Raw genomic sequence first — 23,474 nt, forward strand, 5'->3', positions numbered from 1 at the left:
TCCACTGGTGGTCACCAGGGGCCACACTACCTCAGCTGGGAGATGCTAGAATGAGCACACAGGTAGTCAGGATCTAGGCCAGGACCTTATTCTGGTTTCATTCTTGTAAAGGACTGATTCATGCAAGAAACTCCCACAAGTGGGATAGACCTAGAAATAACCCAAATTCCAATTTTACTGCCCCTGATGCATCTTTAGATTTAGACTTGCCTTAGGTGAGGCACCTAACCAGTATCACATACTTTCTCTCCCTTCCAGTCTCCACAGAATCAAATAGTCAGGGTTTGATTGGGATGACAGAACCATATCCACATTTTATGGTCAAGGAAACTGGAATCAGGAAGGCCAAAGAAGTTGCTAAGTCATACAACATATTGGTCATAGAGCTGTGACTAAGACTCAATTTCCAGACCTAAGGCCTGTGATTTCTTTATTCATCTGAAATCTTCTAACCTATTAAACAACAACAACAACAACAACAAACCAATCAACCAACAAAAACATCCTTGAAGTCCTCAGAAGTACCTATGTACATGTGGGACCACTAGGGACTCTATAAGGTAGGAGCTCAGTTTGGTATACCTAGTTTTTCTGTTAAGAAAGAAGGATCTTTGAAGTGTAGAAGGAAAAGGCAAATGAAAATCAGAGCAATTGGATTTTTACTTTCTTCTGAATATTGGCTTGACTGCTTAACTTTTAATATCCCACTGTAGTTTCTTTCAATGCCAACTCCCACTACACACTAAAACAAAGATCTTTCCCAAATTCCTTGCCTAAATGAGAAGCAATAGGTAAGAGTCTTAATACTTTATTAATTTAAAACATCATTCTAATAAATATGTATTAACAAACATAATGCACTCCAGATGTTCTAAAAACATTTACAAACCTCATCAAAGTAAAAATACCACTTTTTTTCTTTATAGTACACATGGAGGGTCACTCCACATGCCTGCTAGCTTAGACATCTTAAAAATATCAGCTTAACAATAAAAAACTGAATATACACACAAATCTTGGAAGTACCTGTTCAGCTATTTTTTTAATGTTTGATAAAAACCCAAACGTGTCAGAAAAGAAGGGTCAAGATTTTGTTTTGTCTTCTCTGAATTCCTCAGGAGGGGAAAAAAAAAAGATCTAGCCACTTAGAGGTGCAACTGTTAGCTTCTGAGGGGCAGGGGCATGGGCCATAACTTGAATCTCTGGCTCCCCAATACCTAGCATAGGCCTGAGACCTGGTGGTCAATACACATTTGCTGAGTGAATGGATGGCATCTTGTCCAGAGGTGTTGCTCTGTGCTTCCACCTCCTCTGGTGAAGTCTTCACAAGCTTCACAGCAGGGAGGATTCTCCTCTCACTACCAGGTCCACTTTTCTTTTGCTCCTTCTTGGAGCAGTCTGGACAGTGTATTTTGTAATTTCAAAAGTATGAAACTCCATCCCCAAATCAGTTTCTGAACCAGTCTTCAAGGGGGAGAACTGATTCCTCCAAGATTTATAGGCAGCACCCAATAGAAAGAGGTTAACAGACTCCCCGGAAAGAAAAAAAAAAAGTAACACTCACTTATCATTCTAGATAAAAACATTAGCCTGTGTCCACCTTATAAATGGTGATTACTCCTTGTCCACACAAGTATCTGGAGTAAGTCAAGAGGAGGTAAAAAACCTGAAGGACTTTTCTGTCTGTGGAGCAGGGCTGGGAATGGGAAGAGCTGCAGGGCTCAAGATTTTATCTGATCCCCTCTTGACTTTGAGTCTTCGGGTGGCAGGGAGCCTATTCGGATGTCCAAAGCCATGAGTCCTTTGGTTCCCACTCTGGGCTGAACTTTGCATAGGTAATTTATCCCTTCTTGGAGTTCCAGGAAGTAAGGTGAAGCAGCTCATCCTGCTGGGATCTTTGGACTGGAATGGAGGGCCTGAGAAGTCAGACGTGGATGGTGGCAAGTGGGGAGGTTGCCCTCTGTAGTGTTGTGTAACTGCCGCTCCAGCCAGGGCCCTCATTTGAGCCCATGCTGTGTCTCCCGGTGCCGCCTGAGGTCCACCTTCCTCTGGAAGCCCTTCCCACAGAGGTCACAGCCAAAGGGTTTGAAGCCTGTATGTTTGCGGCTGTGGGTGATGAGGTTGGAGCTCTGGCTGAATGCCTTCCCACACACCTGGCATTTGTGGGGCTTCTCACCTGCAAGGATGGAGGAGGGGGAGGGAAGTATGAGTCTATGATAAAGCTAGAGGCGACTCACTGTGACCCACATGCTCCTGGCAGCAGCTGGCTGCACCAGAGTCTAAGGCGTTCAAGCAACTTGGAGGGTGACGTGTTGCAACGCAAGTCCTGGGAAGTCATGGGTGTACCAGGTGAAAGGGAGACTTTCTGAGTGGGGGTTCCCAGCAAAAGGACTCAAACCGTTTCCTGCTAAACGGAAACAGAGCAAAGGCCACGTGCCCAGACTCACAGCTGAATCCACCCTGGCAAGACAGCCCTGGCTTTAGAAGCAGAGAGCTCCCACAGCAGATGTTCAATGTGGGGGTGGGGGCCTGTCCTTCAAACCATGTGACTCTGCTCTAATTCAGAGGAAGTTTTCAAATCTGAGTTTCCAAGTGGGTGTTGGTTTGTATGGACCAGTGAATCTGTTTTCTTTCTTGCTCTTGAAGGACAATAGAATGTATCTGAAGCATAGACACGTCTCAAAGTCTTATTTTTAAAAATCCACATTTGGGTCGCAAAGTATTCCTTAAATAACGATCCTTTTCTGTCTTGATTTTACTTTCTTTTTATAAAGATTCTTTATATCCTAGCAAGTCTTCACCATAGATTAATAAATAACAAACAGAAAAGGTTTGGCGGTACCTGGGTGGCTTAGTTGGTTGAGCTTCAAACTCTTGGTTTCAGCTCGGGTCATGATCTCAGGGTTGTGAGATCGAGCACCCTGTTGGGCTCTGTGCTCAGCACAGAGTCTGCTTGAGATTCTTTCCCTCTTCCTCCGCCCCTCCCCCTCTGCCCCTCCTGCGCTCTCTCATGTGCATGCTTTCTCTCTCAAGTAAGTAAATAAATAAATAAACATCTCACAAACAAAAGAAAAAGGTTCTGTCTTTTCCCCCAATTCAGGTGATGTTTAACATTTGGATAAATAGCATGAATTTCCAAATAGCCTTAGCATGGCATTATTGTCAGGGATTGGTCTTGGAAAACTGCACAAAATAGATGAGGTTCGTTTTTGAGGAAACTTCTCTCTTGTTCATTCCTTTCTGTCTTCATGCTTCAGATTTCTTTGATAAAGAACCACCCAACAAAACTTAGCTATTCCCTTAGGGTCAAACAAATTTGAGAAACAAATTCTAGCTATGATGTGAATGTGTGATAAAGACTCAATGTTTCATTCAGTCAAGGTCCTAGTTGCATTTTGGCAAGAGTCTTGAAAACCTTTACTCAAAAGGAGTAGGTTACCCGGAAATTTCAGTTAAGGGGTCATGATTAAAGTAAGATATTTTTCTGGGTTTTCTGATGGGGCATCGACACTGCCCCAACATATTTATAAACTCAAAGGTATGTGTTTGGAACACTGAAATCTGTTTTAAATCAGTGTTCATATTCTGGAATGAGAGAATTCTGGGTCTCTTGTACATGTCTTATTTACTATTAAAGAGACTGCTCCTGGCATTAAAACTGCCACCTATATACAATCAAAATGTTAGAGAAAGAGTCCAGAATTGGAATCCAGAGCATTCCATGGCCCCAACATGCACTCTTAGTCTGATCTTTGGTAAATCACCCTGAGTTTCATCAGGCTAAGGCTACATTATGGGGTGGCAGTAAGGATCAAAAGAAGGGATGGGGCACCTGGCTGGCTCAGTCAGTGAAGTGTCTGACTCAGGTCATGATCTCAAGATCCTGGGATCGAGCCTCATGTCCAGCTCACCACGGAGTCTGCTTGTCCCTCTCTCTCTCTGCTCCGCTCCCACACACACACACTCATGCCCTCTTTGTCTCTCTCTCAAATAACTAAAATCTTAAAAAAAGCGGGGGGAGGGATGATAATTTTTTTAAGAAGGGATAGACTTGAAAGCAGTTTATAAATTATAAGGTATTATCATAGGTAAAGAATTACCATTATTATGGTATGAACTTGCTGATATTTTGAAAAGGGCAGTAAGTGAATAGAAGCTTTCTACATCTACCACCCCTCATGACTCTGAAAATAGAATACAGTAAATGGTGGTCAAGCTAATAGACAGTTGAGGTCAGGAAGATCTGAATTTAAGTCCTGGCCCTGCCACTTGCTATCAGAGCCTTGGACAGGTTACCCAACCCTTCTGTACCTCACTTTCCTCATCTCTAGAATGGGAATAAGGAATAGTCTCTACTTCCCAGAGTTCTTGTGAGCATAAAATGAGATAATGCATTTAAAAAGTGCTTAGCAGACAGCTTAGTAAAATTTACCATTGTTTTTTCTTCCTCAATCAGAATAAATTCTTAGACTGCAAAAAATGCAGCCATGAGACCACACATAAAACCTCTTGCTCCCCTGAAAGGCTGGGTGGGAGCCCTGGAGAAAGTCCTCTATCTCTGGAGCTTCGTATTTCACCCAGATCATGCAGCAGTTGGAACAGCAGCTAAATTATAAGAAAATAGTCTTTGCAAGGATAGTGAACCTGAGGTTGACCAGCTGAGTGGTACTGCAAATGCAGCCCCACCCCAAAGCCCTTCTGAGGAGAACCTTGTATGTAAACAAATCTAAGAGAATCTGCCTCCTAATTTTCTTTTCTTTTTTAAAAGATTTATTTATTTATTCATAAGAGATATATATAGAAAGAAAGGGAGAGACATAGGGAGAGGGAGAAGCAGGCTCCATGCAGGGAGCCCCATGTGGGACTTGATCCTGGGACCTCAGGATCATGCCCTGAGCCAAAGCCAAACACTCAACCGTTAAGCCACCCAGGCTTCCCATGCCTCCTTATTTTCTTGAACACATTGCAGTGATTAACTCCATCTAGAAGGCCTCATCTACCACTCATCCTGTAGCCAGGATATCACAGCAAAGGTGAATTATATTGGCCTCAGAGGGAAGAATCATGCTCCTCCACGCCAGCCTTCCCCAGGAGTTTCCCTACAAGCCAAGAGCCTTCAGCTTACCAGTGTGGATGAAGGTGTGTTTCTTCATGTCTGACTTCTGGTGGAACCTCTTGCCACAGTACTGACAAGGGTAGGGCCGGGTGTCTGAGTGGATGAGCAAGTGTGTGGACAGCGTAGATGACCTCTTGAAGCTTTTGCCACAGATCTTACAGTCAAAGCTTCGTTCCTGTAGACAGAAAGATGTGGCATTCCTATTGTAGTCACCCTAGGCTGCCATCCTCTTCACCACTAACCTGACCATAAAACCCCCAAAGCCAGGGCTCCCCCTTCCTTCAGGCTCTCCCCTTTGCCTTAGCCTGCTCCATCATCCTCTCTCCCCAGATTTATGTCCAACCTCCACCCTCCCCACCTCTTCCTCATAACAGTTTTTCTGCCCAAACAGTTCGCCCACAACCCTCCACACCCCATGGCAAAAAAGTATCCCCACCCTGCTTTTTTGACACCCATTTACAAACACTTCTCCACCCTCCTCAACAGGAGGCTTAGACCTCAGTCACTTGATGCCACTGCCCCTTCCAGCCAGTGTTGAGAGAGACGCGAGAATTTTAAGAATTGTACTCTTTTTTAGTAAATAAGTCTCTGAGTAAGCATTCGCTTGTCATAGTTGTGTACTTAATTGCTTACCAACCCCTCTGTCATTCCGTTAAACTGAAAAAATCTGTGGGGGTAGAGTAGCCTGGCGGCTCAGCGGTTGAGCATCCTTTGGCTTAGGGTGTAAGCCTGGGGTCTCAGGATCGAGTCCCACACGGGGCTCTGTGCGCGGAGCCAGCTTCTCCCTCTGCCTGTGTCTCTGCCTCTCTCTGTGTGTCTCTCATGAATAAATAAAATCTTAAAAAAAAAATTCTGTGGGGGCATCCGGTCAGGGACCTGGTGTGTTGTTACAGGATTCTGAGCAGCCTAGCACGAGGAAGTTGCACCACAGATAGGAATAAAGGAATGAATGAAAGAACAGGACAATTATGCTCTCCCATGCTCTAAATGAGGTGACATCCCTTCTTTTCAGTTGGGAGGGGTCAATACAAATGAAGTGACAGCCATTTGGTGAAAAGCGAGGCCAAAAAACCCCAGAGCTAATACATTTGATAGATCAGCAGCAAGAGTGCACAAACCCTCCTCAAACCCAAAGCAGTGATCTGGATCATCCTCTGGAGAGGCTCACAACGAGTGACGGGGAGCTCTAGGGCTGCCTGGATGCCCCAGCCGGCCACCTTTCCCTACACACCTAATGTGGGCAAAGGGACGTGCTGGGGGAGCCTGGGGGCAGTCCGGGGAAGTCCAAGGGAAAAGCTGCCAGGCGGAGAGTGGCGGGTGCCGCACTGACAGTCAGACCTTCCCCGAACTCGGGAACCTCACAGGGCCGTGCGCGGCCATGCGCCCCGCGCTTACCTGCGAGTGCACGGCTTTATGCTGCTCCAGGCTCACCGCGTGCCCGAAAGTCTTGCCGCACATCTCGCACGCAAAGGGTCTCGTGCCGCTGTGGGACCTGCGCACGTGCACCTCGAGCCCGTGCGGCGTGGAGAACACCTGCGGCGGGTGGGGCCGGGGAGAAGGCCGCTGAGAGGGGCCCGGGGGCGCGAGCCGGGGGCGCGGGCGCGGGGCCGACAGAGCCGGGCGCGCGGGAGCCTCACCTTGCTGCACTTGATGCACTTGTAGGAGCCGCCGCCCAGCAGCAGGCGGGTGCACAGCAGCTCCGACTCCACCTTGACGCCTGCGCCCTTGTCCGCGTGCAGCCCGTGGCCGCGCTCCGAGTACAGCCCTCCCGCCGCCGCCGTGGGCCGCTCGTACAGCCCTGCCGCCGCGGGCCCGAAGTCGCCGTAGAGCCCCAGGCCCGAGCCGCCGGCAGCGCCACCTCCTGCGCTTCCTCCCCCGGGCGCCCCGGCCCCCGCGCCGCCCGCAGCCCGCTCGGGGCCGTAGAGCGCCGCGGGGTGGCCAGGCTCCGGGGCGCGCTCGCAGAAGAGGCCCAGGCCGGCGCCGCGATCCAGGGCCGCGCACGGCCGGTAGCTGTGCACCAAGTGCCGAAGGTCAGAACCCGCCAGGCCTCTCCAAGAGTACGGCTTGAAGGGCAGGGGGAAGGGCTGAGCTTCGTCCAGCGACGGGCACACCGACTTCTCCGAGGCTGTGGAGGCACAAGGGGGCGTCCAGTTAGGCTGGGCCGCCGGGCGGCGTCTGCAAGTTGCCCAGCCCCGGTGCGGAAAGCCGTGCGCCCGGTGCCGCGACGCCCCCGGGATGAAACGCGGCCCCGGTCTCTGGGGCCTCGAGGATCACTGGAGGCGGCAGGGCAGCAAACGGATAATTAAAATGACAGCGGTCGAGGAGATGGGTAAATTTGGTGCCAGGGCAGCGGAAACGTTAGGACGGCACTTTCTGGCGGGATCGGAGCACCTCGCGATCCCACAGAGAAAAGCGCGCCAAGCTGTCTGTGCTGGAGAAATGTTGAGCTGAGCTAAGCCGACGAGGCGGCCCCCGTTAGGGCCTGGACAGCGCTCGTGCTCCGAAGTCCCAGGGCCAAGCTCTCCCGGCCCCTAGAGGTTCCCACTCCGTCCCTTTTCTTTCCGGGATCGGTAAGGAGCGAGGGAGAGGACCAATAAAATGCAGCCTGGCCTACCGAAAACATCTGTTGTTGTGTTTTTTTTTAAACAAACAAACAAAAAAACAAAAACGGGAAGGTGTTAACATTCCTAACGATTATTAAATACCCAAAGGGGCAGCAGAAAGAGGGTTTGGAGCTTGAACTGCCCGCCAAATACTACCATTCTCATTCCTGTCCTAGCTTGATGGGGAAAAAAACAAATTCAAATTTCTCAGAGAATAATTTACAATTACAAGGTTTTACAATTTTTTTTTACAATAATTTACAATTTACAAGGTTTTAGCTGCCACCTGCCAGGGACATAGCTTTCCCATATTCGTGGCCTTGTGCGCCCCTGCCCAACGGGAATTTTGCTAAAACCAAATGCCCAAGGTATCCTTTCTCTATTTGCATACAGATTTATGAATCTGTTCCCACTGCATACTCCAGACTAGCCGTTTCAGTGACAGGCTGCGCCCCAAGATTCCGACAGAGAAATTCCCGGAGCACTCAGTCTTGCAGGACGTGTCCTGCACAGCCAAGAAAAATTCTCTGGTCTCAAGCTCCCAGACACACTCGCTGGAGTTAGGGCTTTAGCCAGGTCAACGAATTGAGAGTGGGGTGGGGTTCAGGCTATCTTTTAAAACTCGTAAATGCAATCTGGAAATAACAGGCTGTGGGAAGAATCGGGTTGGTTTGCGTTCTTCCCCTGGCCAGGACCCAAGACATGCCCCCACCCAACGTTTGTGCAAACCTCAATTACTGTCTGGAAATTAAGCCAACGGACCGGGCCCCAGGGCTAGGCCAACCTGGAAGAACGAAAACTGAAACAGGCCCCGGATCCGAGCCTGCGAAGACTCAGAGGAGGGCAGAGATTTTCGTCGGACCCGTCCCTCCGGCTTGGCGCCCAGCTCTGCCAGGCCCAATAACTGAGGGAGCCAGGAGGAGTTTTAGACCGCCCAGGTCTCTGTTTTTTTGAGACTCGGAGGTCTGGGTTTGGGGATCCCAGCTCTTTCTAAACGTCAACTGACCAGAAAACGAAAAGTCGAGATTGCTGTTCAGACGACTCATATATTTTCTCTCACCCACTATCTACACCAAACGAATATTAGGAACGAACAACCCGAGTCCCGCTGCCTGGGATCCAAGCAGCAGACATCGCTACCGGCTGAAGCCGTCCCAGAGAAGCCAGATCCCCCCTCCCCCCACGGGCCCCTTACCCCTTGAACAAGCGCTAGCCTTTCGGAAAGACTCTCGGCCATCCATTTAGCAGTTCTGCACCCAAAGCCAAGTCAGTGTATTCCTCACCATGGGGTCCCTGCCGCCCCGGCCTCACAGCTCCCAACGGGCTCCTACCTGGAGACACAGAGGGCGACGGGGGTCTCCAGAAGTCCTCAAACTCTGAGCTCCGGTCGCAGACGCTGCCCTCACAGCTGCCCGGGGATGCGGAGGATCTGTCAGGGGCCTCGGTCAGCTGGGACTCGGGGGACAGACGACCCCGGGGCTCCGTCTGCGCCCCGCCTGCACTCGAGGTGCCGTCTGCGGAGAGGAGGCAGGATCGGAGCTCAGGCTGGGTCTGAGTGGACCCGCTGGTTCTGAAGCGGCGCCCTCCAGGCCGTGGCACCCGGGCGTCCTCCTCTCTACCCAGACCTGGCCGGGAACCCTTCCCGGTCCGAGGGCGGGAGCAAAGAGGCTGTGGCACCCAGGCGACAGCCCCGGAAGGGACCCAGACGGTAGGAAACAGAAACGAGCAAAAGGGGCGTCAGGGTCTCCCTGCAGGGCTCCTGGGGGAGGGTGGTGTGGCGGGGCTCGGAATCTACATCCCTGGGCGCACCCCGTACCTGCTCCGCCCGGTGCCAGCACATTCTCCAGGCGGAGGGAATAGTCGGGTCCCGGGGAGCGCGGCTGGTGGTAACTGTGAGCCTTCTTACTCTTGACAAGGAACGAACGCGGCATGGTGGTCGGGCGCGCTCTCCGCTCCGCTCCCACTGTCACCCCGAGGGCGTGCTCAGCCCCAGCCAGGCGGGGACCTGCGAGAGGAGAAGAAGCGGGTGCAAACGCGGGTCAGCGCGCTCCAGGGCCCGGGACTGGGCAGCCGGGTGGAGAGAGCGAGAGCGCCGGCCGGGAGGAGGGAGGAAGGCCCGCGGGAGGAGGAGCTTGGCCCGGCTGCGCCGCGCTCACCAGGTGGCACTCGGACAGGTGGCGCGAGCCCGCCGCCGCCACAGCTGAGCGGTACAACCCGTCCCGGGGCCCCGGCTCGAGCCTCTTCCTCCTGCCCTGCCCACACCCCTTGGCCCCTCCCCTTCCCTAAAAGGGAAAACTCGCTCTGGCGACCAAGCTCTCCGGAGAGCCGATGTCCCCCAACTGGTCAGTTGCCCCAAGTCGAGCACCCACTGCCTGCCTGGCCTGTTACCGGGCTGGGGCGGAGCGCAGGGACGCGTCCATCCGTTAGGGCCGCGGGATCGGTTGGCGGCGGGGCACCTGGAAGGGGCTGGAAGCCAAGCCCTCCAGGAGCCCGCGGGGGGCGGGAGGGGCGCACGGGGCGGGCTGAGGAGCGGGGTCGGGAGGCCGCGCCAGGGGGACTGAGGGCGGCGGAGGCCGGAGAAAGAGGGCGGGAGAGAAGAGGAAGAGGAAGGTGGCGGGAGGGCGCGTGACAGGGCCCCGACCCCGGCCCCCGGGGGAGCTCGCACCCCGGTGGTCTCCCTCGCCCTCCCTCGCGCCGCTCGCCAGCAAGAAGGTTGGTCTGGAGACGCGAGGGCGGCGGCGGCAGCAGCAAAGTCCGGGGCAGGACGCCCCAGACTGTGGACACCTAACCTCGGAAACCAAGTCCTGGGAAAAAGCCCTTTTCGCTCTGCTCACCGAAAACCTTGTCTAGGGGAAGTGGAGCCGGATTGGCGCGCGCCGGCTGGAGTCCGCGAGGAACCGGCGGCTTAGCGGCCGCGGAGAGCCAGGGCGGCCCGCGGGGGCCGGGGCGCAGGGGTGCGGGGGGGCGGGGCGCGGCGCCGCTCTCCTGAACCCCCAATCAGTTCACCTAATCCCGGGGTCGAAACCTGAGCCCGGCGGCGAGGCGGGGCAGCGCCTCCGGCTCCGCGCGGGGCTGCTCGGAGGCGGGCCCGGACCCGGACCGCGGCTAGGTCTGGGGCAAACGAATTCGCCGTCCTCTAGCTGGCGGCCGGGTTCACGCGGGGGCCGCAGGCACAGCGGCTCCCTCCGCGGTCTGGCCTCGTTCAGAAACGAGGGTGCTAGGGGACCCGGGGCCGGGACGAGGCCCCTGGCCCTGGGCCGTCGCGAGGCTTAGGCCGGCGGCGGAGAAGCTGCGCGGCTCCCGGGCAGGACGGAGGACACTGGCCCAGCCTGCCGGATGCGCCCCGAGCCCAGAACGAGCCATCGGGGTCTGGTTTGCCCTGGAGGGCTTTGCACGTCCCACTGCGTCCCCCTCCCCGGGGTGGCGCGGGGACAGGCTTGAGAGCAAGGGCGGCTGGGGACCTGAAGCAGAATCCCAGAGAGCTTTCCGGAGTCCTAGGAGCCAGGAGGCCCCTGGGAGTGGGGAGGCCACCTGCCGCCGTCGGAGTCCGCCCCTCGGGTGGGAGGCTTGGAGGCGCTCGGGCTCCCCGGGGCGCAGCTTGGCCAGCACATCTTTCCCTGGGCCTCTCTGCGTGAGCCGCCACTTCGGCCGTATAATTAGACACAACAAACGCAAAAACGAATTCTTTAGACAGCTATGAAACTCAGAGGGAACGGGAAACGGGGTGCACCGGCCTCGAGGCCCCGGCTGAGGCCTGGGTCTGCGTCGGCGCGCAGGGGGGCGGAGGGGCCGGGGGAGCCGAGCGCGCGGGCGCGGGGCCGGCGCCGGCCGGGAGCGCGCGGGAGCCCGCGGGCCGCGAGGTGCCCTCTGCTCAGGCCGGCGGCCGGTCCAGGGCGAGGGGAGCGGGCGCAGGGCGGGCGCAGGGCGGGCGCAGGGCGGGCGGGCCCAGCGCCGGGCGCGTGGGAAGGAGACCTCGCGCAGCAGCTGGCAGCGGGAGGGCGGGGCGGCCCCTGAGCGCACGCGGGCCGGGGCCTCTCTCCGCGGCCGCCCGGGAGGCGGGAGCCGAGGCGCCCGGGGGCAGCCCGCTGAGCCCAGCTGCCCCCGCCTCCCCACCAGATGTTTCCTTCCCGGACGAATCCTGCTCCCCTGCGCCACAATCCCCTGCGGATGGGTCCCGGGGCTCCCTCGCAGTGGCCAGCAGCGGGTGCGGGGGACCCCGGCAGCGCCCTCTGGTCGCCCCCGCAGTGGCGGCGCCCCGTTGGTCCCCGCGGCCGCCCCCGCCAGGGGGGCAGGCGCAGAGCAGGCGGCGCGGACCTACCTGCGGGGTCAGGGCGCGGGCACTGCGCTCCGAGAGTTTTCAAACTGAGTTGCTTTCGGGAGAGGCTGCGCTTGTCTCTCTCTCTCTCTCTTTCTCTCTCTCTCTCTCTTTTTTAATCTCCTTCCGAGCTCAGCCCCCAAAACCACAAGCTTCACTTCCTGAGCGTTGAGGAGTAGCTCTCCTAGCCCTCTCAGACCTGCCCCCCAGCCCCCAGTCGGGGCGCGCTCCCCTTGCGCAAGGGGCGAGGCCGTGGACGGGCCCCCCCGCCCCCCCGCCCCCCCGGCCCTGCCCGCCGCCCTCCCAGGACGTCCTCCGCGGGCTTGCTCCGTGGGGCTGCGGGGCTTGGAGAGCCCCGGAGGGCCCGACACCCAGACACTAGAAGTGACTCAAAAGAAAATGAACCCTTCTTGGCTCTGGGAGACTTCCGCAGCGGGAAGTCACAGATTCAGGACACAGATTGACTGGAGCGCCGCGGAGCCGGAGCGCCAGCTCGCAGGAGGCCTCCCTCCCCGCCCCTCGGGCTCGGGACACCCTCCCGGCACCCTCCCGGCACCCTCCCGGCACCCTCCCGGCACCCTCCCGGCACCCTCCCGGCCCCGCCGCCTGCCGGGGCTGTGCCGCCCCCGGGTCGCGGCCGTGAATCACCGCCGGCCTGGAGCCCGGCGAGCGGCCGCGGCGTCCGCGGAGCGAAACCTGCCCCGCGGCCCCGAAATAGCTTGTTGTGGAAACACTTCGGGATAAATACGCCCAACGAGGCTGAAAATACCTTGACACCCAATCCGAGAGGTTTGCTCATTTCCCTTCGGATTTAGGTAATGGTTAAATTTGGAAGAGGTGGGCGAGCGCCGAGCCCCCGGCGGAGAGGGCGCTGGCGGCGCGTCCCGCGGGCGCCCGGCCAGGCTGGCGCCCCCCGCCCCCCGCCCCCCGCCCCGCCGGGTCCCCGCCGCCCGCCGCTAATTTCCGGTGGTCGGAGCTGCGAAATTAAAGACTGCGCGGGAGGGGGAGCGCGGGGCGGGGGCGGCGGCGGCGGCGGCGGCTCGGCGGACCCCACCCTGCGCGGCCAGCCCGGGAGAGCCGGGCACCTCGGGCACCTCGGGCACCTCGGGCACCTGGTCCTGACTCGAGCAGTAATACAGCGGCCGCAAAAGCACCTCCCCGATGGCTATTGAAGAGTAAATCTTCGCTGGGATGGTGTGTTCCTCGAGGGGAGGCGCGCATCTTCACTATTGTGTCCCTGGTAGGCTCTTATGAAACGTCTGTGGACTGAGTCCATGAATGAATGCAGTTAATTAATTCTATTAAGAGAACTGGGGGAAAAAAAAAAAAGAACTGGGGGGGGAAAATGTAAACCTCATCCATAAATAAATGCAGCAACCTCCAACGCTGAGTGTCTGCCAGGATCCATAGAGTGTGGCCTGTTGTGTCTGCGTAAACCTAAACCCTTTCCTGACGGGGGTGGGGGTGGGGGTGGGGGTTGAGGGGGTGGACATCGCTGTTTTTAGGTTACTTTCCTAAGTGAATGGAGTTAGATTTTGATCACTGCTTCGTGCGCAGTAAGTCTCCAGCGTCAGATACCGGGAAAAGGGAGTGTTGTTCCTCAGTTCTTGCAAAATAAAGTGCCATATTTTAGGTTAAACCAAAGTTGTCATGGAAAAACAGGGTCCTTGTAGCCGTTTCTCTAGAGAGAAATGTTTTTTGAAATGATTTTTAATTTGCCTTGTAAGCCCGAAGATTTGCAGAAAAATATTTGGTTACCATGGCAGTAGTTCAAGCATGCTTTAATAGATCAGATATTTTATATAGCAATGGTCCTACACCTACTGTGTGCCAAGTGCTGGGCTAGACGCACATCTTAGTGGTCTGCTTAGCTATTCTTCTTTCACTACTGTCCATTTGTTCAGCACCCCAGAGGTAAACAATCTTTTTTTTTTTTTAAAGATTTTATTTATTTACTGATGAGAGAGAGAGGGGCAGAGACACAGGCAGAGGGAGAAGCCGGCTCCATGCAGGGAGCCAGATACAGGACTCGATCCCCCGACTCCAGGATCACGCCCTGAGCAGACGCTCAACCGCAGAACCACCCAGGCATCCCGAGGTAAATAATCTTAACCAGCATTACAAATATTGAATAAACTGAAGGGAAATCAAAGCACGTTACATATAAACTTTTAATTCTTATATGCTCTGTTCTGGCCTAAAGTATAAAAAATCTCAAAGCAGTCCAAAACAAATCTTTCCCTTAGTTCTCCTATCTTATGCAACAGTAGAAAAAGACAAAATGTTAAAAGAAAATTATAAATGGAACAAAAGAAAATTTATTATCAACCAAGTTCTAGAGAAATGGTTGAACCATTTCCTTTGCACAAGAGCAAGTTCAAAGTAAAAATTTCTTGAAAAGGCACTGTGACTAGTAGTTTAGTTGAGTGTTGATGTTTGAAGTCTCAGAAAAAATGAGGGAGGCTATGCAGGGGACTATACAAGCATTACTTTAGAATAAATCCCTTTCATTCAGATTAAATCTAGTCATCTTTCTTAGTTGGCCATGCAATTTCTCATCCTCTGAACTTGCAAAATAAAACTGAGGGCTGTGACAGGGACATTCAGAGAAAAGCAGGAGGGAATGAGATGGCATGGAATTTCTCTTTATAATCTTAAAAGTTTTAACCATATGGATGTATTATTGATTCAAATAAATACATATAAAATATTTGACTAGAGATATTAGGTCATTTCCCAGCTGTCTAATGTTGACTCCCACACTTGGGGGGAACAGAGGAGAAAAGTAAGAAGAGGGCACCGAGAGAGGTTAAGAAACTTGCCAAGGAGCAGCTAAGAGCCAGCACTGGAAATGATTGATACAATGAACTTAACTTCCCGCTACTTCAAACTACCTCTCATTTACCACTAAACGGAAAATGAAGAGAATAAGACACCCCTGCCCCCAAAGTGCACATTTTCACAAGCTAGAAAGAATCCTTCCCTCAGTGGGCCCCTTTGGAACTGAAATAGATCTAATGGTAAGCGGAATTAGGCTTGGAGCATAATTTTCTATACATACTGGTTTTCAAAAAAAGGATGTAAAATTTGCTATTTTTTGTCAGTAATTTACTAATTATTATTAAATAATAATAGCGTATCTGTAGATGCCAAATAACAAATGATGCTCTTCATTATCACAAACATTTCCAAGCCCTGGCCAGTGGCCCATTTATTTCAAGTAGTATCTCATAGATCAGAATTCCTCTACAATAAAAGATTTGAGACTTTCGAAAAAAGAACATTGTAACAGGCTAATCCCAGTTTCTCGTTTATATTTTCACAAAGCTTTACAGCTACCAAATCTGTTCTATTTGGGGTAGGCATAAGAAGAGGGGGGATCTTGAAACCACAGAAACGGGCAATGCCCCCATTTCCAGCATACCTTTCTGTAATATTTGCCTCATTTGATGCTCATAGCAGTGCAACCAGGAGGGAAAAGAGTCCAGGCTTTTTGCAGACAGTCATTTGTAGAAATGAGTTTCTCTTCTGTCACTTACTAGCCCTGTGATAGGGCTCAACCCTCTCAGCCTGTTTCTCACCTGTGAAGTCAAAATAACTACTTACCTTGTAAGACCACGGAGCAACTTTTTGATTTCTGCCCTTCACAGGTTCCTCTGGACACCAAGAATGGACAACTCTCTCAGGGAGGCTGTCCTAGATTTAACCTTCTTGTTCCAAGTCCTGCTTCAATTTACTCAACTTTGCATAAGTTAACTTCATTATAGTAATGTGTAAGGGACTTGTATTTTTTTTTTTTATCAAAGGTTGGAGAAAAATGAATCAAGGAACAATTTTTTCATTTCTGGATTTCTATAGATTTATTTAGGGGAAGTTAAGTGAGTAACCGTGTCAAGACTTAGTTTGCCCATCTTTAAAACAGGAGATGCCTTCCATGTGTCAGAGACCATGAGCTATTGGCTGAGAATAGCTATGGAAGACATGCTGAAAGTAAAATCAGTGTTTAATAAACACAGTAAAAAAATAATCACAGGATGGGACTGAACATAAGCCAGACAAGAGATTTTGTGTATGAGAACGTAGTGGTTTGTTTTTTAAAATAATTTTTCATGAGGTGCCTGGATGGCTCAGTTGGTTTAGCATCTGCTTTCCGCTTAGGTTGTGATGCTGGGGTCCTGGGATTAAGCCCTGCTCTCGGAGAGCCTACTTCTCCCTTTCCTCCCCACTCACGCTCTTTCTCGCTATTTTCTCTGTCTCTCAAATAGGTGAATAGAATCTTTAAAAAAAAAATTAAAAACTTTTTTCACTATAAATTACTATATATTTAATTTGATAAAGAAAAAACAAAAGGGGATCCCTGGGTGGCTCAGCAGTTTAGCACCGCCTTCAGCCCAAGGTGTGATCCTGGAGATCTGGGATCGAGTCCCACATCGGGCTCCCTGCATGGAGCCTGCTTCTCTCTCTGCCTGTGTCTCTGCCTCTCTCTCTCTCTCTCTCATTCTCTCTCTCTCTCTCTCTCTCTGTGTCTCTCATGAATAAATAAAATCTTTTTTAAAAAATCCACATAATTATAACCATATCATAGCCACAAAAGTGTATCTTTTTTTAGTGAATGTTATAATCATACTTCTTTGTACTCTCTTTATTTTTCATATTTTCTTTGATAGTAAAAATAAACTCATTTAAGTAAAAATCATAACAGTCATTTTCCTTGCTTTAATATTATCTTTTGTCATCCTCAGTTGCTAAAGTAGGGTTCTATCATCTAGTTTACTGTAATTCATGCAATCACTCCCATCTTGGGATTTAGCTTGTTTTCAGTTTTTACTATTTTAAATAATGCAATGGAAAGTTTTCCAGATATAGCTTTGCCCACATTTTAAATTGTTTCTTTAGGATATATTTTTAGAGATGGAATTTCTGGATTTAACAATGAATATTTTTAAGGCCCTTGATACATAGCAGAAAAATTGTTTTGGATAACATGTTTATGTAATGCATAAGCCAAAGAATTCATATCAATTAACAAACAGTTAACGGGTTATAAAAATCAACTATGGAAGAGTCAGACTTTGGTTAAAGACTAGACATAGAACAGGTCTTTATTTTGTAAACAAGAAGCATTTGTTAGACAGTGGTTACACCCTGTCGTATTGCCATGGTTTTTTCCTCTTGGTATTAAAAAACTATTTAATTTTTGTCTCTGGATTAGCTATTTTGGTGAGTGTAGTCAGAAACACAAGTTTTATGTATTTTCTAAATTGTATGAGTTCAAAGAAAATAAATGCAGAGTGATAATTATGTGATACCTTATTGCAAATGTTAGATATTATAATTGTCTCCCTTCTACTCTTGCGGGTGGCAGGTTATCAAAATAAAACACAAATGACACTATAAGTCAGAATAAGATAGATGGTATCATCATTTATGGAAAGTGGGTAATGCTTTTTTACCAACATACGCAAAAATTGGGAAATGGGGTAAAGGAGAAATTAGGAGATAAACAACTGAATACAAGACTTATGCTATGAGTAAGACCCAATCTCATATTATTATTTGGAACCTTTTCTAATATAAAGAAAACACTGTTTTCTTTTAATAAACATTTTGTGATTGATATATTTAAATGTGGTCACATTATAAAAATACTCCATTACTATGAAAAATTAAAATTAAACTTTTACATTAAGGATTTCAAACGGCTTAAGACATAGAGGCTCTCAGACATAGAGGTGTTCAGAGTTCAAATAAGAACGTTGTTAACCTCACCACATATATATTTTTACATTGTTCCTAAGAACAGATTGACTGAATAAAGTGTCATCTTATGTGTGGGCTGTATGAGATGACTCTTCATAGAAACATACTCGGCGTGAACTTTTATGGAAAAAAACAAAGGAGTAGATTTTACTTGGTGAATGGAAAATAAAATGAGAGAGAAAGGTAGAATTATTTTTCTTTTGAGTTTTTCATCATTTCCTCCAGGATGTTTGGTTATCATTTTACCCTACCCCAGATGAAACACTTCACTTTAAAACAGTAAAGCCTCTATATTGTAACTTTGAAAAATCATTCACAAAACACAGCTCCCCTGGGGGAATGTTTGACCCCATACCTAAAGGTAAGGTAGGAGCTGGGGATCCTGGAAACCTTAGGCCAGCTGTGAGGCTCACATGAATACCCCAGGCTCAAGTTGAGAGGCAAATCCCTGGGCAGATGGCATGAACCCGTAGTAGGCAGGTGCAGCCCACTGGGTACTCACAGCTTTGCTGTGCTGGCCTCATGGAGGAGAAGCGAAGGCTGAGAGTTCTCTGAGGCAGACGTTAAAGTCACTTGTTTCCTGCATAAGGACACCAGTGTTTAAGAAGCCCAGGTTCTGATAACTATCAGCTTTTTGAAACCCAACCAAATCTGTTGATTCCAAATCTTGTCTCTTTCTACCAAACCACGTTGAATCAGTAGATTGAGTAAAGAAGATTGCCCTCGCCATTGGCTGGCTCATCCGATCTCCTGAGGGCCCTCATAGAACAGAAAGGTGGAAGGGAAGGGTGACTCCTCTCTCTCTCTCTCTATCTTTCTTATCTTGAGTTGGGACGTTCATCTTCTCTTGCCCTCCTGGTTCTGGGCCTCTGGGGTCCAGGTACACCAGTAGTCCTCCAGTCCTCACGTGTAACTGGAGTTACACCATCAGCTACCCTGATTTTCAGGCGTTTGGACAGAGAATAAATTATACCATTAGTCCCTTGGTTCTATAGATTGCAGATGGTGGCACTTCTTGGCTTCCATTACAGTGTGAGCCAATTCCTGTAAGAAAATTCTTCTTATATATATACTGATATACCCCATTTTTTCAAGTTTGCTTTATGCCACTTGCTTTTACAAAAGACCTAGTTAGTACCTGTTTTTGCTAACAGAATGGAATCTGAAGAGGATCTCAACTTGGGTGTATGTCTATGTAAAAATTAACCAAGCCAGAATCTTAAGATTTATGCCCTTTTACAGTAAAAGTTTATTAAGTACTTTTAATCTTTATCTACAGTAAATATTACATACAGTAGATGTTTATTAAAAAGAATAAAGCACTGAAGACTTTATTTTTAGAGCTGTTTAAGAGGATATGAAAAAAAGGCAAAAAAGTGAAAATAGTATTCAGCATATGTTTTGCATCAAGCACTTACAGAGGGAGCACATACTCTGAGCAGTGAGAGTGATCCCACTAAGTTCCTTCCTTAGACACTACACTCGGCATCTCAGCATCAAGTTGCCATAGTTTAGTTTGTTTTTCTTTTAAGATTTATTTATTTATTTTAGAGAGAGAGGGCATGAGTGGGAGGGGCAGAGCAAGAGGGAGAGAGAATCTTAAGCAGACTCCCCCACTTAGCCCAGAGACCAAGCTGGGGCTCCATCTGATGACCCTGAGATCAAAACCTGAGCCAAAACCTAGAGTCGGAAGCTTAACCGACTAAACCACCCAGGTGCCCCAAGTTGCCATCGCTTTGAACTGTGTCTGTGAGCATCTGTGCTTTATCTGGACTTATTTTGTTTATCAATTAGCAAAATGTGTCCTAAGGTGTTAGAAAAGTCTAAGAGGGGTTATTTTTGAGTCTGGCAACACTCAAAAAATTTTCCATATAATTGAAGAGTAACTCCTTTTTCCTTTACACCAGTTCAGCTTACAAAAGGTTTCATATGAATGCTCTACCTTAGGAGAGTGGGGAAAACCTGTAAGTCTATACATATATATTCTATTGATCCTGCTTCCCTGAAGAACCCTGACTAATATAACCAGTTGATACCTGGCAGTTTGTGCTACAAATCTGAGACTCAAGTGATATGAAGCAGGGGTTAGGACTTGGGAGCATCAAAATATTCTACTAGTTGTAGAAGAATGTGATCTATTTTATGCACAAAGACATGTTTGCTTCTGCTCTGGGAAGCATTTTGCAGTTTAGATTGTAGAAAGGAATGGATTTTGGCATATACCATGCTACTTTTCGTACCAAAACTTAATGTTTTTGCTAGGATTCTTTGAAGAAGGAGCCAGAGAGAGGAGGTAGAAATTTCTTTTTCTTTCTTTCTTTCTTTCTTTCTTTCTTTCTTTCTTTCTTTCTTTCTTTCTTTCTTTCTTCTTTCTTTTTCTTTTCTTTCTTTCTTTCTTCTTTTTCTTTCTTTTTCTTTCTCTTCTTTTCTCCTTTCTTTCCTTCTTCCTTTCTTTCATTGCCAAGTTGAGGTTAAGTAATACTACTAACTATTTTTTGTGCCAAGATCAGATATGTTTTCCTCTGGGGTCCTAAAAATGATTATTGTGACAGAAATAAATAATGTTTTCAGATATCCTTAAAATAGATGCAACAAGGGATGCCTGGGTGGCTCAGCAGTTGAGTGGTTGCTTTTGATGCAGGGTGCAAGGCGTGATCCTGGGGTCTGGGATTGAGTCCCACATCATGCTCCCTGCATGGAGCCTGCTTCTCCCTCTGCCTGTGTTTCTGTCTCTCTTTCTCTCTGTCTCTCATGAATAAGTAAATAAAATCTTTTAAAAAAATAGATGCGACAAAAGTTGCTGTGTCTCATAATACTTAATATACATTGTTGACATCATACAAAAGTACAATTTGGTAAAAATTATACTTTGGGAAACTATGGCACTGTCTAGCAAGGTACCAGCTGTCTATTGATCTGGTTTAATCCATGGATAAGTTTTAGCCTAGACCGTCTGAAAAAAATGCATAGGTTGATGTATACTTGAAATAATCTTCCCTGAAAATTGCTTCTCCCTACTGAGTTTTTAATAAATCTTCAATGACAAAATGAGATTATACTCCCATCTAAATCCTGGAATGTAGCTGTCTGAGTTGTCAAAATTCGGACACATATACCTTAATAAACAATTCATAGTAGAGTGTGCCCTATTATGAAAGCTGAGGTACTAAGGACAGCTGGCTGTTTAAAAGGCTTTTCTCACCTGCAAGGGAAAACCAAGGCAGGTGTAAGGTTTTTCAAGGAAATTGTTTTGAGTCTGCATAGCACAAAATTGAGACCCTAAAACATTACTTCCATAGAATATGGACAAAATAATATTCTTCCAATTTTATATTTTTATATAGACAAGTTTAAATGATAGTATAATGAACATCCAAATAATTTCAGCTACACTCAGCATTGATATAACCTTAATATAAAAACATCTTTTAAAAATATTAACACTGGGATGCCTGGGTGGCTCAGCGGTTGAGCATCTGCCTTTGGCTCAGGGCTTGACTCCGGGGTCCTGGGATCGAGTCTCGCATGGGGCTCCCTGCATGAGAGACACAGAGAAAGGGGCAGAGACATAGGCAGAGGAAGATGCAGGCTCTATGTTGTCTGGTCCTTATGTGCACCACGTTAGCCTGATGAACCCAGGCTTGATAGTTGTCAACCGAGCTAATAACTAATTTGTTTTGGTTGTTGACAATGAGACTGTACCTGTTCTCTCACCATATTATCTCACTGAATACAACAACCCTTGAGGTAGGCACAATTATCATTATTATTCCTATTTTATGGGTAAGGAAATTTTGCCCAAAGTCACAGTTATTTATTTATTTTTTAATTCATGAGAGACAGAAAGAGAGAGAGTCAGAGACATAGGCAGAGGGAGAAGCAGGCTTCCTGAGGGGAGCCCGATGCAGGACTCAATTCTAGGACCCTGGGATCACAACCTGAGCTGAAGGCAGACGCTTCAACCACTGAGCCACCCAGGTGCCCCCACATGATTATTTAATGGCTTTCAAACTTATGTGATTTTGACATTAAAGCCCAGACTTTTTTTTTTTTAAGATTTATTTATTCATGAGAGACACACAGAGAGAGAGAGAGAGAGAGAGAGAGAAACAGGCAGAGATACAGGGCAGAGACACAGGCAGAGGGGGAGGCAGGCTCCATGCAGGGAGCCCAATGCGGGACTGGATCCTGGGTCTCCAGGATCATACCCTGGGCTGAAGGCAGTGCTAAACTGCTGAGCCACCCGGGCTGCCCAACTCTGCCCAACTTTAACTCTGGTTATGCTGTCCCCTATAGTAAGCAAACATTAAATTGTCTTTTATTCAGGCTGGCTTTATAAAAGATGAGATAAATGATGCTATGGGTATGATCATGCCTGTAGAGGCAACAAGTCAGCAATACCACTTGTTTATGAGGATCGGAGCTTATAATTCACAGCAATTCTTAAACAGCTCTAGAAATTGTGTTGGGTGCTTTATCCTCTTTTATAAACTTTTATTTTTTATTTTATTTTATTTTATTTTATTTTATTTTTTTTTTATTTTATTTTTTTTTATTTTTTTTATTTTTTTTTTATATTTTTTATTTTAAATAAAATATTTAATTTATTTATTCATGAGAGACACAGAAAGAGGCAGAGACAAAGGCAGAAGGATAAGAAGGCTCCATGCAGGGAGCCCGATGTGGGACTCGATCTCGGGACTTCAGGATCACGCCCTGAGCCGAAGGCAGATGCTCAACCACTGAGCCACCCAGGTGTCTCTATAAACCTTTATTGATGTATAATTTACATACAGTAAATGTGCATAAATCTTGAGTATAGCTTGGTTAATTTTTACATAGTAATACATCCAAGTCAAGGTCTAGATGATTTCCAGCACATCAGGTGTTTTATTGAATTCATATTTTTAAAAAAGATTTATTTATTTATTTGAGAGAGAAGGATAGTGTGAGCAGGAGGAGAGACAGAGTGGAGAGAATCCCCAGCAGACTCCCCACTGAGCTTATATCCCAATGTAGGGATCCAGCCTAGGCCCTTGAGATCATGACCTGAGCTGCAATAAAGAGTCAGTTGCTTAACTGAGTGAGCCACCCAGGCACTACTGAATTCATATCTTTTAATCAATTGCTTCTAGTGGAAGACCATTACTGAGTTCCAGTTACAAACTGGCTTGTGAGCTACAAAAATCCAGGCCATTGACCATGGTTTATAGAGTTAGGTACAATGAGTTACCTCCCATGAGCCAACTCACATCTAGGATATGACTCCATCATTTTGCCTCAGAGACTGTGTTTACATTGCCAAATCTAATGGCAATTTAAATGAAATATAATGGCCTACATAATCATAGAAAAGGAGGTTTTATTGTTTTTGTATCATTTTGGTTTTTGTGGGAAATAACAAATATATACAGAGAGAGTAGTAAAATATCCCCTGTGTACTCACCATGCAGCTTCAACAGTAAATCTATGGCCATACTTGTCTTATTTATCTCCCCATCCACTGCTTCCCTTCTTCCCCTGACTATTCTGAAGTAAATCCCAAATGTCATACCATTTCTTCTGTAAATATTTCAAGATGCCTCTATAAAGAATAAGGACATTTCTTAGAAATAGCTTTTGAGGCAAGGAAAAATTACAGTAGATATCTTTACTTTTATAACATTAGGTGGTTATTCTC

The 23,474-nt window shown here is 48.4% G+C and overlaps 1 protein-coding gene across 3 annotated transcripts; it reads right to left on the reverse strand.

Annotated features, from left to right (window-relative positions):
- Positions 1-792: 792 nt before the first annotated feature.
- On the reverse strand, positions 793-12,205 carry GFI1 (growth factor independent 1 transcriptional repressor). 3 transcript variants are annotated; one of them, XM_077905433.1, is made up of 7 exons: positions 12,038-12,205; positions 9,536-9,724; positions 9,051-9,233; positions 6,754-7,241; positions 6,512-6,649; positions 5,126-5,291; positions 793-2,176 (listed from the first exon to the last, which is right to left on the reverse strand). In XM_077905433.1, the coding sequence occupies exons 2-7, from the start codon at positions 9,648-9,650 to the stop codon at positions 1,998-2,000; spliced, it is 1,269 nt and encodes a 422-aa protein (XP_077761559.1). In that variant the 5' UTR covers positions 9,651-9,724; positions 12,038-12,205; the 3' UTR covers positions 793-1,997. The 3 variants fall into 3 exon arrangements, with proteins under 3 accessions (XP_077761559.1, XP_077761561.1, XP_077761560.1); XM_077905435.1 differs by lacking the exon at positions 12,038-12,205 and adding an exon at positions 10,554-10,640; XM_077905434.1 differs by lacking the exon at positions 12,038-12,205 and adding an exon at positions 9,876-9,945.
- Between the last annotated feature and the right edge of the window lie 11,269 nt (positions 12,206-23,474).

Source organism: Canis aureus, chromosome 8, assembly GCF_053574225.1.
Source record: "Canis aureus isolate CA01 chromosome 8, VMU_Caureus_v.1.0, whole genome shotgun sequence".
In the NCBI taxonomy this organism is placed as follows: Eukaryota; Metazoa; Chordata; class Mammalia; order Carnivora; family Canidae; genus Canis; species Canis aureus.